Here is a 26,163-nt window from a genome sequence, read left to right as displayed (position 1 = left end):
TTTTATTTAATTATTGTGTACATCAAAATTCATATAAAATTAAAATTTAAAGTTTTTTTGTCAATTTTTTTAAATAAATAACTTTGGCCTGATGCACGGCTCGACCTAGCCCATGAGCCAGCCCGGCCCAGCCTAGCCCATTTTACAACTCTACCAGTAGTTTTCACACCAGAGTTAGATTTCTAGCACGGACTACGACTTCAAAAACAACACTATCATGTTAGTCTCGAACTCCTTGTACTCAATCCGAATTTCACCGATATATTAATAGAACCTCCGTCTTCCACGACTGCAACAACACCAATACTGTTCACATCACCATAAGAATCAACGATGCACTCTAATGTAGAAAGTAATGTTCTCTAACGATTGCAGTAATTACGAAGAAATGTAAGTATTGGCACAAAGAAAGAGAGAGAATTGTGGAAAACGGGAGGAATAAAGCTCTTTCCAAATAAAAAAGAAAGTAGCCTTATTGAATGCTCGTTGGATGTCCATGACCCAACCCATTAAAAATATTTTTATTGAATTGACCCATCCGCTAAAGACCCAGGATTAACAAATACAACCCCGCTAATAAATGGATGGGTTGGGCGGGTTGAATTGTAAATTGCCACCCCTAATGTCTCCTTTAGAATAATTTTGATATTTTTAAAAATTTGAAATCTTACATATTATCACATAATATATATAACTGATAGACCATTAACGCACGAACTAAATTAATATATTTTAGAGTTCAGTAGATACTAAAATAAGAATATCAGACTACCCTTAAAATACATGCTACCAATATGGAAATTTTCCTTTTTAATTTAATACTATTCACCGACTGATATTTGGTTGCTTCAGCCTTCAGTTGATTGACTTATTAAGGTAACAGGGGATGAGCTACTACCCCGTTGGGTAGCCCATGAAGAAAAAGAAAAAAGGTTTAATACTATTCAATATCCGGTTGCAATGTGAATTAATTTGAATCCGACGATGAGATCCGATTCGAACGAACATATATCATATTTCATATATGGGAAAAGAAATTTGGGTCTACACATATCCGATCCGATTCGATCAATCCATTTGCAAATTTGCAGCCCTAATTTGGGGAATTTCAGGGGCTATTAAGCTATTTTGGTATCTGGATAAAACTCCTCGGTTAAGGCCGTCATATCTCCAATCGCCGGCTTCACTCCTTTCGCGCTCGTCTGCTCAGCATGGGTTCAATGGAAGCGCGAACGACATCAGAGAACGGCTCAGCCCCAAAAGGCAACGAAAACCAACAACAGCCCGAAGATGGCTCACAGGACCGAGTTCTTGCCGGAAACCCTCCTGAAAATGACGCATCGGGGAAGAGAAAGGCGGGAGTGCTCCCTCTCGAGGTTGGGACGCGAGTCATGTGCCGTTGGAGGGACGGAAAATTCCACCCTGTCAAGGTCATTGAACGACGCAAGATTCCCTGCGGTGTCCCCAGCGATTACGAGTATTACGTCCACTATACCGAATGTGAGTTCCTTTCGAATCTCTTCCTGTTCGAAACATAGAACGACTTGCAAATTAGGTCAAAATTCACTGATTACTATGGACACTCTGTGCGTTACGATGAACGAAGATGTGCTTTTTTTTCCTTACTTCTTCTTCCTCCATATTGGTATTATTTCTTCATGCAAATGCCTTTATATACTATAGTTATACTTGGAATCAGCAATTTGAGTTAGAGTGCTGATCCGAGAAGAATCTCTTTTATAGTTAATTTTACCTCATTTTTTATGAAAAAAGATAGAGTAAGCACCAGGGCAGTGATTAAATTGATACAAATATCAATAGGCACATTTTATTGCTCTTAGATGTATGATTCTGTAGTCTATACTGTACTTTGAACAAAAAGAAGAGAAAGTAAAGAGTAAGAGATTGGTTCTAGGCAGAAGAAGACCTCTTAAAGTTCCTACAGAGAAGAATTTTTTCAATTTTCACACTTGATTACCCTTCAACATACTATTTGGTACGAAACGAATCCTCTCCAACAATCTTCGTTTCCCTATTTTATAACGTGCTAACATTGCACATTTACTGATCGAGCTATTTAGGAAGGAGCCCTTGGGTAGACATTTTTTTGAGGGGAGTGGAGTCGATGTGTATTGGTGTTATCATAAATGATGCACATTTATTGATAGAGCTATTCATCATAGACCTGGCTGCTATTCATCATAGACCTGGCTGCTATAGGAATCTTCTATGTCCTTGTCTTAGGATCTGACTAGTGTTGGAGGGATGAAATGCAATAATCTTGTGTTTGATGGAAGAGATTCTGGGGTATTAATGGACACACTGAAAGCATGAGGGAAGGTGAATGGGTTATTGCTGCAGTAGTCCACCAGGAGAGAAGAGACTGAGTTAGGGATATGCCTCACGTGTCATTTCAGTGGCAGTAACTAGGAGACCGGATCCTGGATTGGGTGCTAACTTTCCACTACCCACTAGAGAATGACCCCCTTACTAAGTAAGGGGCAACTACACCTATATATTATTTTGTGTTTGAGATTTACTATTTATATAGTATATTTAATTTGAGTTATTTATTGAAAAAATTACAGGTTTAATTTGTAAGTGATAACCTATTTCATCTAAAAGAATTAGGGGTGCAAGTCGGGCAGGTTGGGCCGTGTTTATGGTCAATCCAGGCCCGGCCCTAAAATTTGGGCTTAAGGCCCGAGCTCGGTCTGAGCTTGAGGTCAAGCTCAATTTTCCCAACCTGAGCCCAGACCACCCTGTAATTTGATGCACTCGGGTTGGGCTCAGGTCCGGTCCGGGCCGGGCTCGGGTTGGTCAATGAACCCACTCTAAAATTATATTATACATATATAAAAGTATTTATGCAAATATATACATATATTTATGTATGTATGCAAAACATCTATACCAATGTTATATATACAAATATGTATGTATATATATGTAAATATGTATGCAACATTTACATATATACACATATCTATGTGTAAATGTATATAATTGGGCCGGGTTCGGGCTACCTAAGGGCTAGGCCCGAGCTCGGCCCGACTTCTTGGGCCCGAGCCCAGCTCGAGGACCGAAAATCCAAGCCCAGCCTGTGTAAAATTTTGGGTTGGGTCGGTTCGGGCTTGGGCTGGGCCAGCCCAAGTTGCACCCCTAAAAAGAATGGATCCACACCATTGAAAGTTTTAAAATGAGTCTTTGTGTTATCCAGCCAAAAAAAGTGTTTTAATAAGTCTTTTATTTGAATTAGGAAGTTGAATCAAACACATTAATATGGGCCTCATATCTTTTGAAATGGGTTATTTTTGATAGATAACCACCTCTCTGAAGAAGTTGGCACTTTTTTTTGAAAGTGGGGTTGACTGCTCTTACTATATATTAGATTTGGCTCTTGGAGGCATTTCCATTAGGAATTTGGGCAATTTTTGCTACCATTTGCTGAGGCTATAACATTCCTTTCCCTATTTGAATTTGAATTTTGTTTTCCCCTTTGCATCTGTTGATCTGTAGCAGTTGTTGATGGCTCAGGTCTTTCTCTTCAGCTTTAGTTTGGACCCTTTTACTTGCCTTCTTGTAATAATGTGTAACCTCCTTAATTGGTTTTTAAGGATTTGTTGTTAATTATTTAATATCTCTATCCCTACCTTCAATACATACCCCACTTTACCGATGAGCCTACATGGTTTACCCTTTTGTACACCTGCCTCCACAAGGCCCCTAGTTACATTTGGTTGTCCTTCTCACTGAGACTGTGAGACCAAATCAAACCTTGTGCTCCTTCAAAGGGATCATTCTGGGAATGGCTCGAATACTCTTTCCTGTAATCTTGTGAATGAATCTCAGGACCGACATATTTATTGTCTTTTTATCCATAGCTTCCATACCCTGCATAAAACATCAATCAAGGTAAACACTCTCTATTCTACAAATGGAAAGTTGTCCTCTGGCTTCTAGCCACCCATCAAAACCCATATATATGCAGATACAGATTTAACCTATCCAAGATACCAAAATCAAGCCAAGCAGGTAGGTTTTGAGTTGTTTTGACCATTCAAAACCAGGTCACAAGTAAAGTGACGGGCTTGAGAGTTGAGATAGGTTTTTTTTGGACAGGTAATTTTTCTTTTTGATAGGTACAGACTTGAGATAGCTCTCCATCCATTTTTGGTTTGAGGTCTAAATTATTCATAGGCAGCTTGGAACATTATCTCCTTTGTGTTCCATATCACATTGTCTTTGTTTTACATATTAAAAACTACATCTATAAATGCTTGGCATTATCATTCATAATTTGTTAACTTTGATAAACATATTCCTTCATCAATCAGTTTTTGTGAGTCCTTTCTGTTCATCTTTCTGCTTGTTATTTACCTTTTTTTCCTCTCATTGTCTTTAATTCTGGAGCTGGATCATTTATCATCTATTTGCTTTTTGTTATTATGCACAGATAATAGGAGACTTGATGAATGGGTGAAGCTTGAACAACTCGATCTTGATTCAGTAGAGACTGATGTTGATGAGAAGGTGGAGGACAAGGTATTGTTTTTTATTTTATGATGAAGGTAACGGGTAACCAAGTGTCTTTTGTTAATTATTAGAATTCATTTACATGTATGATTCCTAACATTAGGATGCCATCCAAGAGATCACTCCCTATACCAACCTATCTATTATGCTTGCCAACTTGTCTACATAAATACTAACGATGTCAAGGTGCCTAGGCATTTTTGGCCTCCCTAGGCATGGGCTACAAAATAATGTACTCATTAAATTTGGATAATGAAATAAAATAGCCTATCCATGGAAGAAACAACTACAGCATGGCATCATCCAAGCCTTATCCCAACTATACGAGGTTGGCAACATGAATCTTGTTTTGCCATTCTATTCTGTTTTAATGCCATATCCATTGTTAAATTATGGCCGGTTAAATCATTTCTAACTACAAAAGACTATAACATGGCATGGAGTATATAAAAAGTAGCATTTTAGAGTATGGGGAACTAGGCCCATTAACTATTGATGGCCAGCTAATAGTTTACCGGCAGTACAGAAGACATTGAACATTAAAGCTATCACAAAATATCCTTCCCCTTTGGTTCAGGATAAGAGAATTTGGTGGCCTTCTGTGGATGGTCAGTTTTCCACCAAATCCTTTCATGGTGTGTTGGTGTCTAGGACAACTAACTCCCCTTCCCCCCAATAGAAAGATTTGGCTCTTTGCGGTCCCCTCAAGAATCTGCTTTTTTTGTGTGGGAGGCCTATTGTGGCAGCATCAATACTTGTTATATGATCTTAAGGAAGAGAAAGGGACACCTTTATTGTTTCTCCTCACACTTGTGTTATGTGCATGAAGGATGGGGAGACATTTTGCCACCTTATAAACTGTGAAGTAGCCAGAAGTCTATGGCAATTCTTTTTGGAATCTTCTACAGAGGTAACTTCCACTGGGTTCCTTCCAACTCGGTGTCTGAATTCCTTTTGCAGCCTGGGTGAACCTTGACTTAAAGAGGTAATCTTTATGGGAAAGCAATTCTCCATGCGGTGTGGTGGTGCATTTGTGTAGAGTGTTCTCCCTTGGAAGAGTTAAAAGGACGGGTGATTTTCTGGATCGACTCCCGGATGTTCTAGTATTTTTAGAGGCATATCTATGGAAGACTTAGAAATCTGGGGCCGGTTCTGAGTTCTTCATGTCATGAAATAGCTCATTCTTCTCCTGTGCCCCCCCAGACCCTGTACTGAATTCATTCTCCAGGTTGATGGCAGCTGCCTAAGCAGACTTGGTCACAGAGGTCAGGCAGGGATAGGTGGCAGAATTCTTACCTCAGGTATTCAAGTTTGGGCCTACAGTGGGGTCCATTGGGGAGACTGAAGCTGTTGAAGCCGAGGTGCAGGCCTTGCTGGTGGGGCTGAGGTGTGTAATGTCCCTTATGGTGGTGGAAGGAGACTCAGAAGTGGTTATTAGCTGGATGCTAAACCAGCAGGAGGGGCCATGGAGATTCTCCCATCAACTCAATGAAATCAGGGTCATTCAATTGCAGTGGTGGTGGAAGGAGACTCAGAAGTGGTTATTAGCTGGATGCTAAACCAGCAGGAGGGGCCATGGAGATTCTCCCATCAACTCAATGAAATCAGGGTCATTCAATTGCAGTTAGCCTGTGATTTCAGGTGGGTTCCAAGAGACCTAAACTCAGTGGCAAGGTTCAAAATATCGATACAGCCCGATACACTGGTAGGGGTCGGTCCCCCTTTTTTTAGTGCTTTTTTTTTGTGAACCTGGTTCAGAGGGGTCGGTCTAAGGATCTTCTACCCCCTGAACCGGGTTAAACCCCGAAGCACTCCCTGTAGGGGCGTATCAGGAGGCTTCCGATATGCATCGAAATTTTGATCCTTGCTCCGATATGCATCGAAATTTTGATCCTTGCTCAGTGGCATATGCTCTAGCTAAATCTGGGGTGGGCAGGCACTTTTTGTATAGTGATATAGAGCTTCCCTCTTTTTGTTAATGGAAGTTACCTTTTCTCAAAAAAAAAAAAAAAATCCTGTCATTCCAAGGTGTAATGATAACAAGCCATGCAGGTTAAGCATTTGCCCAATAAAAAAAATCACTTCTACAAGAATTAAATATGAAAGACATCAAAGAACAACCTGATCTTCCAACCTTTAGCCTCTTTATCTCAACAGATGTGCTTGTAAGGAGCAGAACAAAAAAATGTATGCTTATAATATCTATTTTATACATGCAAGTAAATAACTTATCTGAATTTTGAAGTTCTAAATTTATAACGTAGTGTTGTAAGATATGAATATTCTGTTTCTAATAAAATTACTTTACGTATAAAAAAACATAATGTTGTAAGATATATACATATGATTTAAGACAGATTAGAGGAATTGAATAGAACTAAGGGGTTGATCAAATTATGGTTTAATATACATGGGAGTTGTGTTGAGACAATTGAAGCATGATTTAAGACTCATTTCATTTTGGGGATTTAATATTGGTATGGTCTGAAACTAGGGTCTATTGGCTATATTTCTTAGGTTATACAGAAAATTATGAAATTTCGATGTGCAATAGACAGTAAGTTGAGGATTGTGTAAATATAGAGCTTGGGATGGAGAGGAAGTAGCAGAGTATGATATTGGAGACTGAAATTATTATAGCATTGAAATTAGGTTGAGTGGGGTGGGCTTTTGGATCAGGTTTAACAGATCTGGAATCAAATTAGGGTTTTTAAGAGTGCAGAAACTTCAAGAGAAATGGATTGAAACTGGAGAAATAGAATCCAAGGTGGAACCTGACTAAATGGTGCAAAAGAAGACATAAGGTGTGGCTATGTTTTTGTTTGTGTCAAGGTTTTAAGGGATTTTTAAGGTAGGTGGATTTTATCTCTAGGAATTCTCAAGGTTTGGTTACACTACTGAATAGCGCAAATTGATGAAGATCTGTAAGATACAGTTTATCACTCAAATAACGATCTTCAGGCAAAATCAGTAATAATTGCCTGAGTAAAGAACAACAAGGTTTTGTAGGAATTAATAATAATAATAATAATTATTATAATTATTATGAAAAGATCCATTAGTAGAAGAAATAAAAAATAATAATAACAAACATGGGACATTACATTTAGAATAACAACAAAAATCTCACTTGATTTGTCCAAAAGAAACTAAGAACTTGATTAGTTTTTTTTTTCATTGAACTCTGTTAAAATACTAAGAAAAACTAAATAATATTTGATTTGACTTATTGGTTTTTCTTTTTTACTTTTTTTTATTTGGCATATAATTATTGAAGTGTTTTTTCTATATGCTTTAAATTATAAAAATGTATATTTTTTGCATTAAATCACTAAGTAATCATTGATACTTGAGGCTTACGCCTTTTTATGCCTCAGGCTATACCTCATGCCTTAAGGCTTGGGGCTTACACCTCATTCTGACAAAGGCTTAAGCCTCACATCAAAGTTGTGAGGCTTAAGCCTTTTAAAACAATGCTTCTATGTCAGTTAGGTGAGGCAATTGGCTTTTGCCCACGTAATCCAATGAAGTTGAACCTATTGTAAAAATCAAAATATATTTAAAATTACATATATATACATATATTTGTTCTGTCAATATTCAAAATACCATTGCCCCTTATTAAAAATTGAAATGGGGTTATAAAATTGTACATCAAACACACTAAATATATATGATCTGGGCTGGGCTGGATTTTCTAGGCTTGAGGTTTTAAGTTCGCAGCTCAATCTTGCATTATGTGTAGGGTTGATGCAGGTCTGGCCAGGCCAGGCTTGGATTAAAACCTTGTGCATGGGCCCAGAAATTTCCGGGCCAGGTTGGATTTGATCACCCTTATTATTATTATTATTACTATTATTATTATTATTATTATTATTATTATTATTATTATTATTATTATTATTATTATTATTATAGATCAAATTAACTAAGTTGTTTCTTTTCTTCTAAATTGGTTTTTTTATATGAAATGTAAAATATTTATAATTGTTAGTTGATTAGTTATTATATTATTTAATGCTTAAATTTCAAAACTTGTTGCTTATAAACTTATAGTTTATGGACATGTATACTTTCTATCTTTTTAATTTGGCATATTATATGTTATTTTCATCAATTTACAAAAAAATAATTAATTTTTCCTTAAACTTTGAGGCTTACACCTTGAGGCTTACGTCTCACCTTTTTGGGTCATTATACCTCAACTATGCCTTTAGCCTTTTAAAACCTTGCATAGAAGTGGTCTCGAGCATATATTTTCAGGCATAGGTTTTGGATGGGTCATGATGGGCCTGAACAGCTCAACATGCTCTTAGACCCATAAGGTGAGGAGGAGATAGCAAGAGCTTTTGTGGAGCATTTCAAATCCATTTATGACAACCCAAGAAGAGAGAGAGAAGAAATTCCTAACCTTGATTGGCTTTCAGGGAATAGAGTTGATGGATCAACTAGAAAAGAATTTTGAGGCCCAAGAAGTAAAAGATGCTATTTTTTCAATGGAAAGATCTAGAGCCCTAGGCCTAGATGGTTTCGTGATGGCCTTTTACCAAAATGGCTGGGATATTATAGGTGGTGATTTAATGGAGGTCTTCTTGGATTTCTTTGAGAGAGGTAAGATAAATTCGGGTGCCAATGCTACTTTCATAGCTCTAATTCCTAAAAAGGTAAATGCAAACCACCTAAAGGATTTTAGGCCCATAAGCCTAATTGGTAGTATGTATAAGGTAATCTCAAAGGTCTTGGCAGAAAGAATCAAAAAGGTACTACCATCCTTGATTTTTCTGAACCAAGGGGTGTTTGTGTCAGGAAGACAAATTATTGATCAAATCCTTATTGCTAATGAATATGTGGATTACAAAAAAGACAAGGAGAAAAGGGCCTGATTTGCAAATTGGACTTGGAGAAGGCCTATGATTTGGTGGACTGGGTTTTTTTACTTGAAGTATTGAGAATTAGAGGATTTGGAGAGAGGTGGTGCATGTGGGTTAAGGGTTGTATCTCTTCATGCCACTACTCCATTCTAGTTAATGGGGTAGCCAAGGATTTCTTCCTGGCAAAGAGAGGTTTAAGACAAGGGGACCCTCTTTCTCCTTTCCTTTTCACCCTGATAGTTGATGTGTTGAGTGTCCAGATTATTAGAGCCGATGCTAGAAATTTGCTTAGAGGGTGGAGAGTAGGGAGGGAGGAAATAGTTGTAACCCACCTTCAATTTGTTGATGACTTGATTCTTTTTTGTGAAGGAGATCCGGAGGAGTTGGAAAATTTAAAGGTCTTGGCAGAGAATTTTGAAAAGGTCTCCAACTTGAGAGTAAATTGGAATAAAAGTTGTGTAGCTGGAATTAATATGCAAGAAGCAGAGGTGGCATCTTTGGCTAGATCTTTAGGTTGTGAGGTAAGTGATTGGCCTCTTAAGTATTTAGGATTACCTTTGGGAGGAAACCCAATGTCAGATAGCTTTTGGTCCCCAGTTTTGGAAAGATTCTCAAAAAGACTAGCAGGTTGGAAAAGGAACTACATCTCTTTAGGGGGCAGAATCACTCTAATTAAGTCAACACTAGCAAATTTGCTAGTGTATTTTTTGTCTACCTTCAAATTGCCTGTTAAGATTGCAAACCGAGTTGAAAAAATAACGAGAGATTTTCTGTGTGAGCCTAGATATATCAAAAAGGATCATAGGGTAAAATGGGAAGTGGTGTCTAGAAAGAAAGACAAAGGGGGCTTAGGGATTGGTAATATTAGAATAAGAAACATAACTTTGTTAGGCAAATGGTTATGGAGGTTTCCTAAAGAGCAAGAGAGTTTATGGCATAAGGTGATAAGAAGTATTCATGGAATGGCAGCAAATGGATGGGACGTTGGAATCGACCCAAGGGCTTCACGCTTTTCCCCGTGGAAAGATATTGTTGGTATCTTGCCTGTCTTTTCTCCTTTCATCAGGTATGATGCTTGTGTGGGTAATAAGATTCTTTTTTGGGAGGACTTGTGGATTGGGGAATCTCCTCTTAAGGATAGATTCCTGAACCTATATTCCCTTTCTTCGAAAAAGTTTCAATTTATCTCTTCTTTTTGTGTTTCTGGGGATTCTTGGGATTTAGGACTAAGGAGAGGTTTGAGGGACTCAGAAGTGGGTTTGGCAAATGATATTTTTTTCTCTTCTAAGCTCAATTTTTCTAGACCACTCTTCTCCTAACAGTAGAATTTGGACTGAAACTTCTACAGGTAGTTTTTCTTGTTCTTTGTTTTACAATGCTATGGTCCTTCCTTTTAACCCAGTTTCCTCCTTTCTTGTTAAAGAAGTATGGAGCGCTTCGGTACCCCCAAAAGTAAGGGTTTTTTGTTGGGAAGTGATTCTCCAAAAAATCAATACCTTGGAAAGTGCTTCAAAGAAAGAGACCAAATTGGTGCTTGTCCCCTCATGTCTGTAGCCTTTGCTTGAGGAATGGTGAGACAGTGAATCATCTATTAATTTCTTGTCTTTTTAGTGCTCTAATTTGGGATTGGTTCTCCTTTCTCTTTGATTGTAGGTGGACTCCTCCCACAAGCGTAGTGGAATTATTTGACCCTAGCCTTTTCCAACAACCAAAGAAGAAAGGAAGGGTGATGTGGAGAACAACGAGGGCAGCTATCTTGTGGGCAGTGTGGGAAGAGAGAAATAATAGGATTTTCCAAGGGAAAGAAAAATCAGCTCCTGAAGTTATTGAAGGGATCACCATCAAGGCAGTACATTGGCTGAACATTCTTGACTTGTTCAAGGATGTCTGCATAGATGATTTGACTAGAGGTTGGAGTATTTTAGCAAGGTCTTCTACTTCATCACCTACCATAGGGGGTGTGTTTACAGATGGCAGCTCTCTTGGGAACCCTGGACCTTTTGGAATAGGGGGTGTGTTTAGAGATGCGGAAGGAAAAATCCTAGCCATGTATTCTGGTCCAATAGGTTTGGGGGACTCGCTTAGAGCTGAAGTGTTGGCTCTCCTCTAGGGGCTCAGATGGGCCAAGCAATTGGGTTTTCAACAGTTAGAAGTGGAGGGACTAGGGAGATTCAAAATTAGTAGTAGGTTGGCTGCAATCAAATAGTTTGGGAACGTGGTCCCTTGGACAACCTGTAAGGGAATTATTGAGCCTTACAAGGGAGCTGGGTGAATCAGGAGGTTTTGTTTTGGGCAGTGTTGTAAGTTAGTTTTTGTTCAGGGGTCACCTTTCACTTTAGAAGGTGACAGTTCTTCTAGTTTTATCTAATGAAAGTTTCCGTTTCCTAAAAAAAAAGCTCTTGGACCCATATGAAAACCCAACCTGGTCTAGTCCATGATAATCCTTGTCACCATGTATGAAAATGAATGACATAAACAATAGTACAATACTGACCCTAAATTATGGCTGCACCGAAAGTAGGGGGGAAGAAAGCTAAACTTCCCTTAAAACAAAAGAACCAATAAAGAAATATTGCATTTTCTAGTTTAACTTAGAATGGTTGCGGTCATGAGAGAAAACTTTATAAATGAGAGACTATATTATGCTATATAAAGTGTGTAAATGCAGCACTAATCTTTTGCATTTCCATGCTGATCTTGCAAAACTATCATTTATGGAGTTTGGCACTCACAACTGATTTGCACCAACATGGTAAACACTCAGAGGAGTGTCTCTAATCCCATTGAGGTAATTGATGAGTCTCCATGCCTTTTTCCTTGTCATTTTGGTAGTGCTGTCAATGAGTCAGGTCTGGGTTGGGACAGGGCGTCCCATCCCAAACCGATTATTAATCGGGACAATATCAAGGACCCAGAACTGTCCCTATTAATAATCGGGATACTGACATCTATATTTATGTATATAAATAATAACTTAAAACTTGAATTTTGACAATATAGCCTTAAGTGCTTTTAACTAATATTATCTTATATATTATCTATCAAGTTTACCATTTGAAGCATAAAATATAACAAAAATTATAGGAAAACTAGGAAACCCTTATGTATTTAATAAAATAATCATTTCGGGTCTGAATCGGTTTAAAAAACAAGAATCAGAACTGACTCAATTATTAGTCGGGACAAAATCATAGAACCAGAACTGGCATACTTGGTTCAGTTCGGTTCGGTTGGTTGATCAGAACCGATCCATTGACAGCCCTACATTTTGGCTCATCTAACGAAATACATTTAGTTTTTCTTAATGGGCAAGTAAGAATGACACAAGCTTTAAGTGATCTACAAGACAGTTAGAAGAGCAAACACATCAGTCTTTGTGGTACTGACTTCCCAATTGGAATGCTGACTGCCCAAAATATTGCCATCCAAATTGATGAAAACTTCAGTGATTTTAACTTTCCTTCCCTGTTATTGCCAAGGGAGCTTCCATATAATACAAGGTTAAGCTCTGTTGTGATGCGAGGAAGGGGTGAACTTCTAGGAGGGGAATGCATGGGGAAGACTGAAGGACCTCTTTTCCTTGAAAGAACACCTTGAAATTCTTTGGAGAGGCCATGTGATGCAAGACATCTTTGATGCCGAATTGATGTAAGATAGCTCTTGCAGTTGATGTGCTCACAAAAAAAGAATAAAGGAGATGGCAATGCTAGGTATTTTCATGCTATTGCAAATGGTAGGAGGAAAAATCTCATCTCTAATTTGGAGATTGATGGAAGGGAAATTGCAGATCAGGTAAGGATTGCTAAGGATTGTTGGGAGATCATTAAATCAGATTTGCTTAGAGTGTTTAGAGAAAATTGAAGGGTAAAATCAGTTCGGGAATGAATTCTACCTTTATAACCTTGGTGCCCAAAAGTCTAATCCTACTCACCCTAAGGATTTTAGACCTATCAGCTTGGTTACTAGCATCTATAAAATAATCACCAAGGTGTTGTCTTTGAAGATTAAGAAAGTTCTCCCTTCGATAATCTCTCATTATCAAGGGGCCTTTATCCAAGATAGACATGTAGTGGATCAAATCGTCGTTGCTAATGAATTTGTGCAGGCCCCAAGGAGATCTAAGGAAAAGGGTGTGGCAATTAAGTTGGATTTGGAGAAAGCTTATGATTTAGTGGATTGGGAGTTCTTGATTAATATCATGGGATCTTTTGGTTTTGGGGATTTTTGGTGTAAGTGGATTAAAGGCTGCAAACTAGTCACTTCTCAGTGATTGTGAATGGGTCGGTGGTGGACTTTTTTGGAGCAATTAGAGGGCTTAGACAAGGAGATCCCCTTTCTCTTTTCCTTTTCATCCAGAAGTTCTAAGTAAGCTGATTACTAGAGCCAACTAATTGTAGTTTACTAAAGATTGGGAGGTGGGTAGAGATAGAATGATGGTCTCCCACCTCTAGTTTGCAGATGACATTTTGATTTTTTATGATGGGGAAGATAGGAATAGAGTGACAAACCTGAAGTTGGTGGTGAGCCTTTTTGAAATAATGCCTAACCTAAAGATCAATTGGAATAAGAGTGCAATGGTTGGTTTAAATGTTGGGGAAGAGGAGCTTGACTCATTTGCGGAGATTCTTGGAAAAAGGGGTGTGGTCTTTGAATTATACCACTTGGTGGCAATCCAAGGTCTATAAGATTCTGGACTCTAGTAGTTGAGAGATTTGAGAAAAATTAGCTGGGTGGAAAAGGAAGTACATTTCTCTAGGAGGGATAATCACTTTGATAAAATCAACCTTGGTCAACCTCTCTATCTACTTCATGTATGTTTTTAGGATGCCTCAAGCAGTTGTGAAGAGGGTGGAAAAGCTAATGAGAGACTTTCTGTGGGAACCGAGAGATAGTAAAAAGGACCACTTGGTGAAATGGGAAAAGGTGGTTAAAAGGAAAGAGGAGGGGGGTTCGGTATAGGTAACATCAGTAAGAAAAACCTTGCCCTTCTAAGTAAGTGGTTGTGGTGTTTCCCTTTAGAGAATATGTGACTGATTATGGCATAAAGTGGTCTCAAGTATTCATGGGCTGGCTAGGAATGAATGGGGCATGCTATCTTGCCCCAATTCCTTGAGCATGTCAGGTATGATCTGGCTTCTAGTAATAGGATAAGATTTTGGGAAGATGTGTGGGTTGGGGATGTTCCCTTGAAAGATTTGTTTCCTGCATTGTATGCCCTCTCTAATCTAAAGGAGAAACCTATGTCCGATTTCTTTGGGTCTCCCTCCTCCCCTAGGGCGGCTGGAATTTGGGGCTTGTGACAAACCTTCTAGAGTCAGAAATTCCATCTGTATCAAACCTTTTTAAATATTCTGGATGGCCTTGCCCTTGATGTTTTAGCGAAAGATAGTAGGGTGTGGTCTCTCAAATCTCAATCCCTTTGGGTCTTTTAATTGTTAACCCCTTTTTTCTTCTCTTGTGTGCACCCCCATTCCCCTTTCCTTTCCTGTTAAAGAAATTCGGAGTGCCCCTATCCCCCCGAAAGTTAGTGCCCTTTGTTGGGAAGTTTATCATGGGTGCATCAACACATGTGATGTGCTACAAAAGAAAAGGCCAAATTGGTGTTTGTCTCCTAATTGGTGCATCTTGTGTAAGGTGAATGGTGAGAATGCTTTCCATTTTCTAATTTCATGCCCCTTTGTTTGTTGTATTTGGGAATGGTTTTGCTCTCTTTTTGGTTGCAGGTAGAGCCCTCCTGGTAGCTTGGAAGGTCTCCTTAGTCCATCTCTTCTGAGGAGCACGAAGAGAAAAGGTAGAATCCTTTGGAAGTGTGTAAGGGCAGTTGTGGTGTGGTGAGTTTGGGAGGAAAGGAATCTAAGAATCTTTGAAGAGAGAAAAAAATAATGTGGCACTAGTGGAAATTGTTACAGTAAGAGCTACACATTGGGTGAGAAAATGTTCTCAGACTTCTCAATGGATGGCTTCTTCCGAAACTGGAGGTCGATTGCCTTCTCCTCTTCTAGGAAATATAAGGTCTTGGATACCTGGAGCCCCCCAAGTGGTGGGTGGATGAAGCTGAACTTTGATGGAAGTAGATTTGGCAATCCAGGGTCTTCTGGAATTGGAGTGTTTAGAGATGAGAATGGGAATATAAGCATTCAGGACCTATTGATCAAGGTGACTCATTGAGAGCTGAATTTTTGGCTGCTATTGTTGGGTGCAAAAAGCTAAAGATATGGGAATTACTAGGCTGATTCTTGAAGGGGACTCTAAAATAGTCGTTGGCTGGTTGAAAAAAGGTGAAGGGGTTATTCATAAAAAAAAAGGTGAAGGGGTTCTATGGCAATTCAGAAATGATTTCAGAATATTCAAGATGATCTCAAGAAACATGCAGATCCATGTAAGATGGGTTTGGAGGTCTGCAAATGGGTTGGCGGATGGATTGGCTAAGGAAGGAACTCATAGGCAGCATTTGTTTTTGGCTCAATGTTAACCGTGTGTGGGGATCTTTGCTGTAAAGGGTCTTCTACCTAACAACTTCTTGTTGTACCTTTTTGTTCTTTAATCTTAATAAAATTTTCTTGAGTTGCTGATAAAAAAATAATAACAATGATAATGAAAAGAACTAGAAAATTAGGAGGAAATTGATAGAAGAAGCAGATAGATAGAGGCCTATTTGGAGGTACCTTGTAAAATTGGAACAATATAGAGAGGAAGATAGGGGGATTACCCTCTCTTTTTGATTTTTTTTTTTGTTGGAAATGGTGACTTCTAATTGGTAGATTACAAAAGACAAAGACATCCAAATTCTAGGGTGCTAATCCCACAATGGTATTTTCTTGTTACAAAGAAGCCCCAAAAAGTTCTCCCCTATTTGTCCCTTGTTAACCTAAAGTGTCAGCCAAACCTTTGGCTGATCTTCTACTTGATCTGAAGCTGATACCAATCTCTCTTGATAAACAATTGATCTCCTGGTATGAGATGTGATCACCTGGCATCTAATGATATTTGATACTTTATCTTTTTCAAAAGAAATAAAAAAGAGGAGATGTGTTTGAAACATAGGAATTGATATGGATAATTACCAATAGTTATCATTATAACTATTCTGTTTGTACTTTGTAGACTGTATTTTGGTTTCTTGTTTTATACCCATGATTGGGGGTATACGCTTTGTTTGCTTTTTCCTGTGATTTACTTTTACTAGAATGGCTCATAGAAAGGAATTCTTTTGTACAGCTCCCAAGAAGTTTCTTATGCATGATATTTTCAGGCAACAAGCTTGAAAATGACGCGCCACCAGAAACGAAAGATTGATGAGACACATGTAGAGGTATGTGCAAGTTCTTTTTGCTAATATACTATTTTATATTGTCAGTATTATTATTGCCAGGACTCTGAAGTGAAGCCTACATTTGGGAAAAACATTTTGCATTTAACATTAATTGTTGGATAGTCATTGGATACATTTCTCAATTGTCTAAATGTTCATGTTTGATGCTTTTCTCTTTTTTCTCTTTTGTATCACCTTGGACATCCCTCAAAATTAATTTGAATTCATAGTTTCATTCATATCCAGGGCCATGAGGAGCTTGATGCTGCGAGTTTACGTGAACATGAAGAGTTTACTAAAGTAAAAAATATAGCAACTATAGAACTTGGAAGATATGAGATTGAGACGTGGTATTTTTCCCCTTTTCCTCCAGAATATAATGACTGTTCAAAACTGTTTTTTTGTGAGTTTTGCCTCAATTTCATGAAGCGCAAAGAACAACTCCAGCGGCATATGGTAAGCAGTGAGCTACACTTGAAATTCCACTAGTTTCACGTGAATCGCAATGCTTAGTTGCATTATGACATTTTGTTTAAAAGTAGTTCTGGTTTACCATTATTGAGTTAGTAGAGTTCATCCAATTGCCTTTAATGTTTTTGTTGTGTTAGATTTTGTAAATTTACTGCCTACTTCTTCCCTTTTTATACTTTTTTTTTATGAGTAAAGAGAAAAGATTCATTAATAGAGAATTAATGCAATTACAAGCTTCCCATGGAGAGGCACAAGCTGCATCCTCTCCTAATAGCAGGAAGAAAGACAAAGGAAAACAGATAACAGAAAACAGAAACCAGGAAGCAGATTCAATCTACAATTGAGCCCAATATAAACTTTCCCTGTTTACCCCTTGCTTTGCAAGGCCATCAGCCATAGAGTTTGCAGATCTCCCCACCCATTGTATTCTCACTGTCAAGCTCCTTGTCAGGCAGTTGAATTTTTTAATTTCATTCTTAAAACACCACACTATAGAGCCTGGGTTTTGTAGCCATCCCACCACCACCTTGGAGTCCCCTTCTATTATCAGATGTTCCACACCTATCTGCACAGCTAGCTGTACTCCTTGGATAACAGCTGCAAGTTCCGCCCTAATGGAGTTTCCAGCTCCTATTGGCCCCGAGTAGATAAGAACCACATTCCCAGCCTCATTCCTCAGTACCCCTCCCACCCCTGATGGACCTGGATTACCAAGACTACTTGCATCGAAGTTCAGCTTCAAAAAATTCTCAGGAGGGGGTTCCCAAGTCAGACTCACTTTAGTCTTTCTAGATGAACAATTAGCCACTGCTAACCAATTCCTCCAAATATCACTAAATGAGAAAAGATGAAATAAGTCCAGTAATTTTAGCCATAAGATTACCCTTTTTATACTTTTTTCCTGTTAAATCTCATTGAGATATTGCTGTAATTCTCAAAATCTAAATTTCAGTCCCCCATAATCATTAAGTTTGTTTTATTTACTATCCACCTTTGCCTATTGGCCTTACCCACTTAATGTTTTATACCATGCTGGTGGTTTAGAGTTTGCCTTTGATGCATATGATTTGTTAGATGGATGATTTTTAACTTTTTATATGACGTGCTTTCTTGAACATGAATGGTTAGATGGAAATATTAATAGTATGAAATATTGCAAAAAGATGATGTGGAAGAATGTCGCTAGACCAAAAAAGAACAGACCATGAGCCCTTTCTCTTATCTAATTGCATTTGAGGAATCTCCTATAATCAGGTTGGATGAAGGGTTTAAGGCCATGGAAGCCTGTGCCCCCCCAAAAGAAAAGCCATCATATCTACCTTTGTGCATTCTTCCTTGCCAATGGCACCATTGATGCTTGTTAGACCTACCTATTTGTAGGTCCATGATTAAGAAAACGGGCTGGACAACTCATCACTGCTGGTCATTGTTAGGAATTTCTTCTTCATTTCTGCTCCTGCATTGTTCATACTTTATCTGAAGAAAAAGACTAGTTTTTCATCAGTATGTGACTTGTGACATAATTATTCTTTGTTCCTTAAACATTTTTTTTTTTTTTTTAAATTTTTGGGGATCTTTTAACCTTTATGCTGTTTCTGTGTTGTCTTGTATAGAGGAAGTGTGATCTCAAACATCCCCCAGGTGATGAGATCTACCGCAATGGCACACTGTCAATGTTTGAGGTAAGTTGTCATGGATTTTTTTAGTTCAATCTCTGAAGTGCAATGATGTTCTGCTAATTGGTTTGAGTTACCATGAAATGTTAGGTTAGGAATATCTCCACCAATTTCTTTAGCCATACATCTTAACCATTTACTGTATGCCATATTTAGTTTTGTGTAGTGTCTTGTTTCTTGTTAAAAAAACTGTGTACAGTTGATTGAACCTTCATTTTTGTGTTTAAAGTTCTTAATTATAATTTTATATAAGTTTCAACTTAATCTACAAATATATATTTCATATTTGCAATTTTAATATTTTTTCTTTTTTCTTGCACTTCCACTTTATGTAGTCTTATTATGTTTCCATAAAATCAGATTCTAGCAGTGAACTTTACATATAATCTAAGAGCTTAATGATCTGATGCAGGTTGATGGCAAAAAGAACAAAGTTTATGGTCAGAATCTTTGTTACTTGGCAAAGTTGTTCCTTGATCACAAGACACTTTATTATGATGTTGATCTGTTTCTATTTTACGTTCTATGTGAATGTGATGATCGAGGATGTCATATGGTTGGATATTTTTCTAAGGTAGGTGCTTCTGTGAGATATATTTTTTTTCTTTCTAGTTATATGTTGATTATTCTTATTTTTTATTTTTCTGTGAGTTATTTGTTAATTGCAAAAACATATATATTTCGACACCAGCCTTAGAAGGTTTAGGCTTTTTTTAGTATTTGGAACAGTTCAAATGGGCTCTCTGGGTTACCATGTTAAAGATTCTCTGGGTTACCATGTACTGTATACTGAATCACATGTAGATAAACAAATGCATATGAATCTGGAAACCGAACTCTTGGTCTGTGGGAAATTTTCTTATTCAATATGGATGTGTATGATAGTGATACAGTACAATGTGAACTTTCTGCATGTTAGGCCACCCATTGGATAGGTCATAGGACAAAATTATACCACTATTTGATTCAGATAGTCTGTTAAAGAACATCTTCTGGAGTCGCTGATAATTTGGGGTACAATTTTGAAATTTGCCGGTCAACATAATCTGAGCTGGTTATGCTTCATGAAAGTTATTAGACTTTCTATAATGTCCTAATTCATAGTTGTAGCTAGGTTGAGACTTGAGAGACAATTTAGGTTGCTACTTCATGTCCTTTCATTATGCTTTGGTTCTTGAACTGGGTATCAACTGAAGAGAATAGGAGATTAACCCATTTTTTGGTTCATATATACTCAAAGCTACATTCTATCACATTGAAATTTTGAAGCTGGGTTTTCTAGTTTGGACAATAAACCTTTTTTTTTTCTGATTTGTGTTTCCGTTCTATATTCTTTATGCCAAACTTGTATAACTCATTGTTGAGGTTGTGGATTTGTAACAGGAAAAGCATTCAGAAGAATCATATAATTTGGCCTGCATCCTTACTCTGCCCCCTTATCAAAGGAAAGGCTATGGAAAATTTCTAATTGCTTTCTGTAAGTTTCCTTTATATATATTCCCCCTTTTCTCTTTTTTTTGCTAGTTTTATATTTGAAAGGGAAAGTGGATGGATAGAATGATCAACCTGTTGATCCTTACCAGTGGATTTAACTTGTTCCTGGAAAGCCCTCCTTGCACAATTTATTAATATACCTTGCAAATATTTATATGGTTAACTAAATAGACATGAATTTGGATAACTTGATTATTGAAGGGGACTCTGAGGTGGTGATGGGTTGGTTAAGTAATTCAGAAACTATGGTATGGACTTATGGGGGGAGTAAAGAAATTCAAATGATTATCTAGTAATATGACCTTAAGGATACAATGGGTGCAAAGATCGGCAAATGGGCTTGTCATAATTTGGCTCAGTCATAATTTGTTTATTGTGATGTGAGAGGTTGCCACTTGCACCTCTCTTAAGGGATGCTTATATTGTATGTATGGATTTCTGTTCCATTTTTAATAAAATTTTGAAGTTGTCAAAAAAAAAAAACTATTTAGTTTGGATCTCCCATAGCAGATTAGATATCCAGGTATAAACACTCATACAGGAACTGATGTGGAAAACATGGATAAGACCATTACTTATAAGTCCAAGATATATTATTACTGTGCTTTTACTTCTAGTTTTTCATGATTTTTTTTTTGTAAAATTGAATTGGTTATAGAAAAGCACATATAAATTCTTTTTTTCTACAAGAACCCAGTGGTGTTTGGGGTCCGTTTTGGTTTTTATTCAAGCAACATAGATATGCTAAGTATGTTCATGTATCTAGGTATCACAGCTCAAGGAAAGTCTTTTTTTTCCTACTCTAGCAATTTTTTAGTTTGATCATCGAATGTATGCCTCTTTTAATCTCATTCTTAATAAAAGTTTCTGTTATTTATCAAAAAAAAGTATGCTTCATTGTTGTTCCTTAGCTGGTCCTACGTAATGGTATTTTACTTGGTAAATATTGGATGATAATATAGAATCTTTGCATCCATGCAAAGAAAATATGTAGTTTTCAAGGCGCCAATGTGAGGCGAGGCAATAGGGGGTTCCTTGTTGCTTGAGCGATGGGATTTTTTTTTTTTGGAATAAAAACCATGAATCCTAGGGTAATTCCCTAGGTTCCATGGCAAACAGCAACCATCGTTTACTAAAATTGTCAGCTATCTTCATAAAAAAATGTATAAACTTTATATAAAACATAGAAAGTCAACAACTGATCAAAAAACATAGAAAGTTAACCTATTCATGAAAAAAATGGAAGAGAGAAATATCGGAAAATAAAGGGGCTGAGCTTCTATTTTTGTCCTAGGAAAAGAAAAGAAAAGAAAGGAAACATGTTAAGCTTCCTTGGTGTTACTTGATTGTGACAGTAGGTAGTATATCCTAGAGGTAGTTTCTATTTTATTTGGTAGTGGGTTGTTCTTGTATGGTTTGGTATAGCAAAAGAAGGCATGCCTTCACTGAGTTATTTGTTTTTTTCATTTGATTGATAGCATCATGTTTGTGTTTTATTGGATGGTTGCAAGAAATTGTTCTGACTTTGTAAACTCATGAAAGCCAAATCACCCAGGCATGCACCCACTGGGATTTTGGTTTATCCTTTGACTTATAGCATGTCTCTTGCACTCTTGCCAAATTCTTATTTATTTGATTCTATCACTGAACAGCATATGAACTTTCTAAGAAAGAAGGCAAAGTAGGGACACCCGAAAGGCCACTTTCTGACCTTGGACTAGTGAGCTACAGAGGGTACTGGACCAGGGTCCTTCTGGACATCTTGAAAAAGCACAAGGGCAACATTTCCATCAAGGTATGCATTTTACTTGTCATTTCTAATTTTCTGATTTTGTCATTTTCTTTGTCTTCTTATAACCAATTTTCCTTCGGGTTCTCATTATTTTCCTTTTTAAGTTTTCTTTATGTTACTAAAATACCAATATTTTGTCTTGGCCTCGTTGAATGTTGAATAGGCTGTGAGAGAAAGGGGTCTAAATGTAGATGAAGATTGCATGGTTTGTGGGGAGTGGGAAGATTGTAATCATATTTTCCTAAACTGTGAATATGCTAGTCAAACTTGGAGACTGTTAGAGAATTCAATTATGGTACCCTCAAATGTGGATAACTCAATTTTAGACTGGTGGGTAAGAATCCAAAAATGATACTATCTAGGAAGTAAGAAATTTGAGATCTGTTTAAAAATAGGTCCCTCTCTCCCTCGATTTTCTTTGATAAAGCAAGAGAGGAGGCTGTTGAGTTTAAACTTTAAATTGCTAAATGAGGAAAAACCTGGGGTTACATAACAAAATATCTGGCTAAGATGGGAACCCCCGAGGACTCCTATATCAAAATAGGTTTTGATGCTTCTAGAAAAGCTGATGGGTCCTAAGCTATTGGCTGTATTGCTAGGGTCGAAAGGGGTCACATTCTCAAAGTTGTTTACCAATGTCTCATGATATGGCAAAGTTGTTTACCAATGTCAACATCATGATAGAAGGTGACTTGAAGCTTGATATAGACTGTCAAAGGGTTGGGATATTCCTCCTTGGAGTATAAAAAGTATCACAGATGAATGCCATTCAATCTGTAGCAGATGGAAGTCAAATTTTCAATACACCCTTGGGAAGCAAATTTTGCGGCAGACTCTTTGTTCTCTAATAGGCCCTTTCTCTTATTTGTTTTAGTGATTGCTGGGGGAGGACTACTCCCTGTGTTGTGTAGCCTGATCTTTCCTCTTAACCAAAAAAGAAAAGGCTGTGAAAGAATGGCATACATCAGCATACTTTTGGCCCAGTTTTCCAACATTGCTTGAATGCTTGTCATATCTACTTAATTACGTCCATTCATTTTTGGTAGCATGCACAAAAAGATTAGATGAATAGGAAAATGAATCAAGAGAGAATGGAGGACCTGCAAATGAAAAGCAAAGCTAATGCAAGGATCTCTGACCATGTGTCTATCCATCCATATCTATCTATATCTGTATATAGAAGTTTGTTTTTTTTTTTGGTTTAAAAAAATTATACATTTAGTTCTTTGCCATGAAAAGGTATACATAAAAGGGTGGAGTTTCAAAATCTAATAAGAGATGGGAAAACGTCACATCACATGTAACAGCATTTAATATCTAATTTTCTTTCAAGGTAAAATTGTAACACAAATTTATGATAAGAACTTGTTATTGCACTAATAAGTAAGCTGTATTTAATGTACTATATGTTTAAATGGAAAATATATTGAGAATCATAGTGCTGCTCCTAAGCTGGATAAAATTGTCCTTTGAGAATCCAGGAAGCAATTATTTATGTCATGCTGCTTTTTGTACAAGGTATTTAAATACATAGAGATCATTACTAGTGAGATTTTCTTTTTCCCTTCAGAATAATTACATTTTCTAAATACTTGCTCTCTCTAATATTCTTTGAGATATTGTATTTGCTTGCTTATAAGTAGTTTGTTTTGACAGTATTGGTCTGAACTTACGAAGTTACTTCGTCAATTAGTATTAGAGTTGTCAGAGGCTGCCTGCACTTTAGAAAAAGCTTGGGATTTAAATAAAGCACTGAAGTGAGGTGTGGTGAGGATACAAGCTGGGTCAAGCTCAACCCAAGCATGACAGAAATGGTTATGCTGACCTAGGCTGATGTCCTCGATTGAAGGAGCTTAATCTGTTTGTCAGTTGCTTTTCCTTTTCTTTAGGGTCCAACCAAGAAGGTGGGGAAACCCACACACAGTCATCATCTGAGAGTTTGGCCTTTCGCACCACAAGATGGGCAGGCCTAGAAAAGGTTTTATGAATAATATGCAAAAAGTTAACAGAAGTAAAAGAGTGAAGTAATCTAGAAATTTTGTCCAACAAAGAACTACACTGCCAAAGAACAGAAACATTCGACTTCTGCAAAAAGAAAAAGGCTATTAGGTTCACAGCATCAGACAGGACTACCACTTTTTTCCATCCTTCCTCCAAAGCAAAAGAAAGAGCTTGCAAAACAGCACCGCTTTCAGCTTCAAAAGGGCCCTTTACTGGACCTAACTTCTCACCTGCCGCAAGAGTAAAGGAAAAAGTATTATCAAATACACAAAAACCAAAAGTATCATTAGACTGATTGAGTACACATCACAAAGAAGGATAATATCTTCGGAATTTAAGGACCAAACCCAATTTCTCATAGGAGGAGAAGATAGAATGGTGACCGGTAGTTGATTCCCCGCTTAATAGCCTATCCCCCTACTAGATTGTAATTAGTAACAAAAATTGTTATGCTGAACGTGGGCCTATTTTTTCTGACGTACTCTTTTTTGGTTACCGTCTAATGACATAATCTGATGGATGATTCAATTCTTACTTTTTCACATCTTCTTTCTTAGGAGCTGAGTGACATGACAGCCATAAAGGCAGAAGATATCTTGACCACCCTGCAGGGACTCGATCTGATCCAGTATAGGAAAGGGCAGCATGTCATCTGTGCAGACCCTAAGGTTCTGGATCGTCATCTGAAGGCTGCTGGCCGTGGGGGACTTGAGGTTGATGTGAGCAAGTTAATTTGGACTCCTTACAAGGAACAAGGTTGATGATGTTAGCAAATTCGTCTTGAAGACTCACCTTGTTATGAAGACCTATGGTCACCTGCCTATACTCTGTACAAATGTGTATTGTATATTCGTATTATAACTTAGAACTGATTTCTTGGCTGTTGTCTCTCTGATTTCTATAGTTTAACAGTTGCATCGATGTGTTCTACTAACATATATGGTTGATGTAGCTATTCTAACATAAGCAAACCTAGATGTTACTTATAGGCTAACTAAAATATGTTGCATTTTTCTGATTTTATGCCGTTGCTCACAAATAATGCATGCTGGATTATAGCTACGGGGTCAGTGGAAACCAAGTAAAGGTTTCTCTGACACATGGAAAAGAAATAATATTTGGTTATGGAACACTTCTTATTTACTGGGTCATTGTTTGGTTTGGCTTTGACCGTTTGGTAACTTCCTTGGGTCGGTTTAAATTCTTGGTAATTGGAATTTGTTGCCATCCAACAAGTAGGGGATATTTCTGTCTTTGTTGTTGGAAAGATTTCATCTGCTGAATAAAATGAATGCTAGTATGTCGAACTTTATATTTATGATGAGTTTAAAGCGGGTCGGGAAGTTGATTTGGTCAATGATTTGTTGACCCTGACCCGGGCAATTGAACCATCAACCCATTTCACTCGGATAACTGTTTTTAACTATTTTTATTTTTTTTATTTTTTAAATTGGAATGGGCCATCCATTCGAACTGGATGATTGAACCATTAACCCAAGAAATGGTGGTCAAAGCAGTTTCAGTTCTGGGTCAGTTTTTAATACATTGATGACTTGTGCATTGGTATGTTTTAGAATCCGTTTGGGGGGGGGCTTCAGCTTTGATTGAGACGATGCAGCATTGAATAAACCAATAACTTCATTGGAAAGCCCATGATTAGTTTTGGCCGACTCAAAGCGCAGGGCTTTTTGGTAAACATTTCACCAAATCTAAGCTCCAAGGCTTTCTCTTGAAAGCTTGCATGAAAGACCAAAAGCCCTCTTAGACTTTCTTAGAGATGTTGGGGCCGGTACGCGAGCCAATCTAGGCTGTTTCTCCCTCCCTTGATTTGGGGGGTTGACTTGGCACGGCCCATGGCCCGATCCCGTGTGAGCCTGTGCCATGCTGTGGGTCTGGGCCAGGTAGGCTGTAGATAGGAAGGCCTGGACTGTATTTTTTTGTTGTTTTTTCTAACATTTTATTTATTTTTATTTTTTTGTTAAGTAAAACTAAAATACTTAACTTTCCTTT

The 26,163-nt window shown here is 37.6% G+C and overlaps 1 protein-coding gene across 1 annotated transcript; it reads left to right on the top strand.

The window, feature by feature from the left end:
* The first annotated feature begins 1,140 nt into the window (after positions 1-1,140).
* On the top strand, positions 1,141-25,176 carry LOC104600031 (histone acetyltransferase of the MYST family 1-like). Its single transcript, XM_010262826.3, has 9 exons — positions 1,141-1,500; positions 4,457-4,545; positions 16,660-16,719; positions 16,966-17,175; positions 18,804-18,872; positions 19,279-19,440; positions 20,250-20,343; positions 22,013-22,155; positions 24,711-25,176. The coding sequence occupies exons 1-9, from the start codon at positions 1,212-1,214 to the stop codon at positions 24,912-24,914; spliced, it is 1,320 nt and encodes a 439-aa protein (XP_010261128.1). The 5' UTR covers positions 1,141-1,211; the 3' UTR covers positions 24,915-25,176.
* The last annotated feature ends 987 nt before the right edge of the window (positions 25,177-26,163 follow it).

The sequence above is a fragment of the Nelumbo nucifera genome, chromosome 5 (genome assembly GCF_055504915.1).
Source record: "Nelumbo nucifera cultivar China Antique chromosome 5, China Antique-T2T, whole genome shotgun sequence".
NCBI lineage: Eukaryota > Viridiplantae > Streptophyta > Magnoliopsida > Proteales > Nelumbonaceae > Nelumbo > Nelumbo nucifera.
This window is presented reverse-complemented; position numbering and strand designations above follow the sequence as displayed.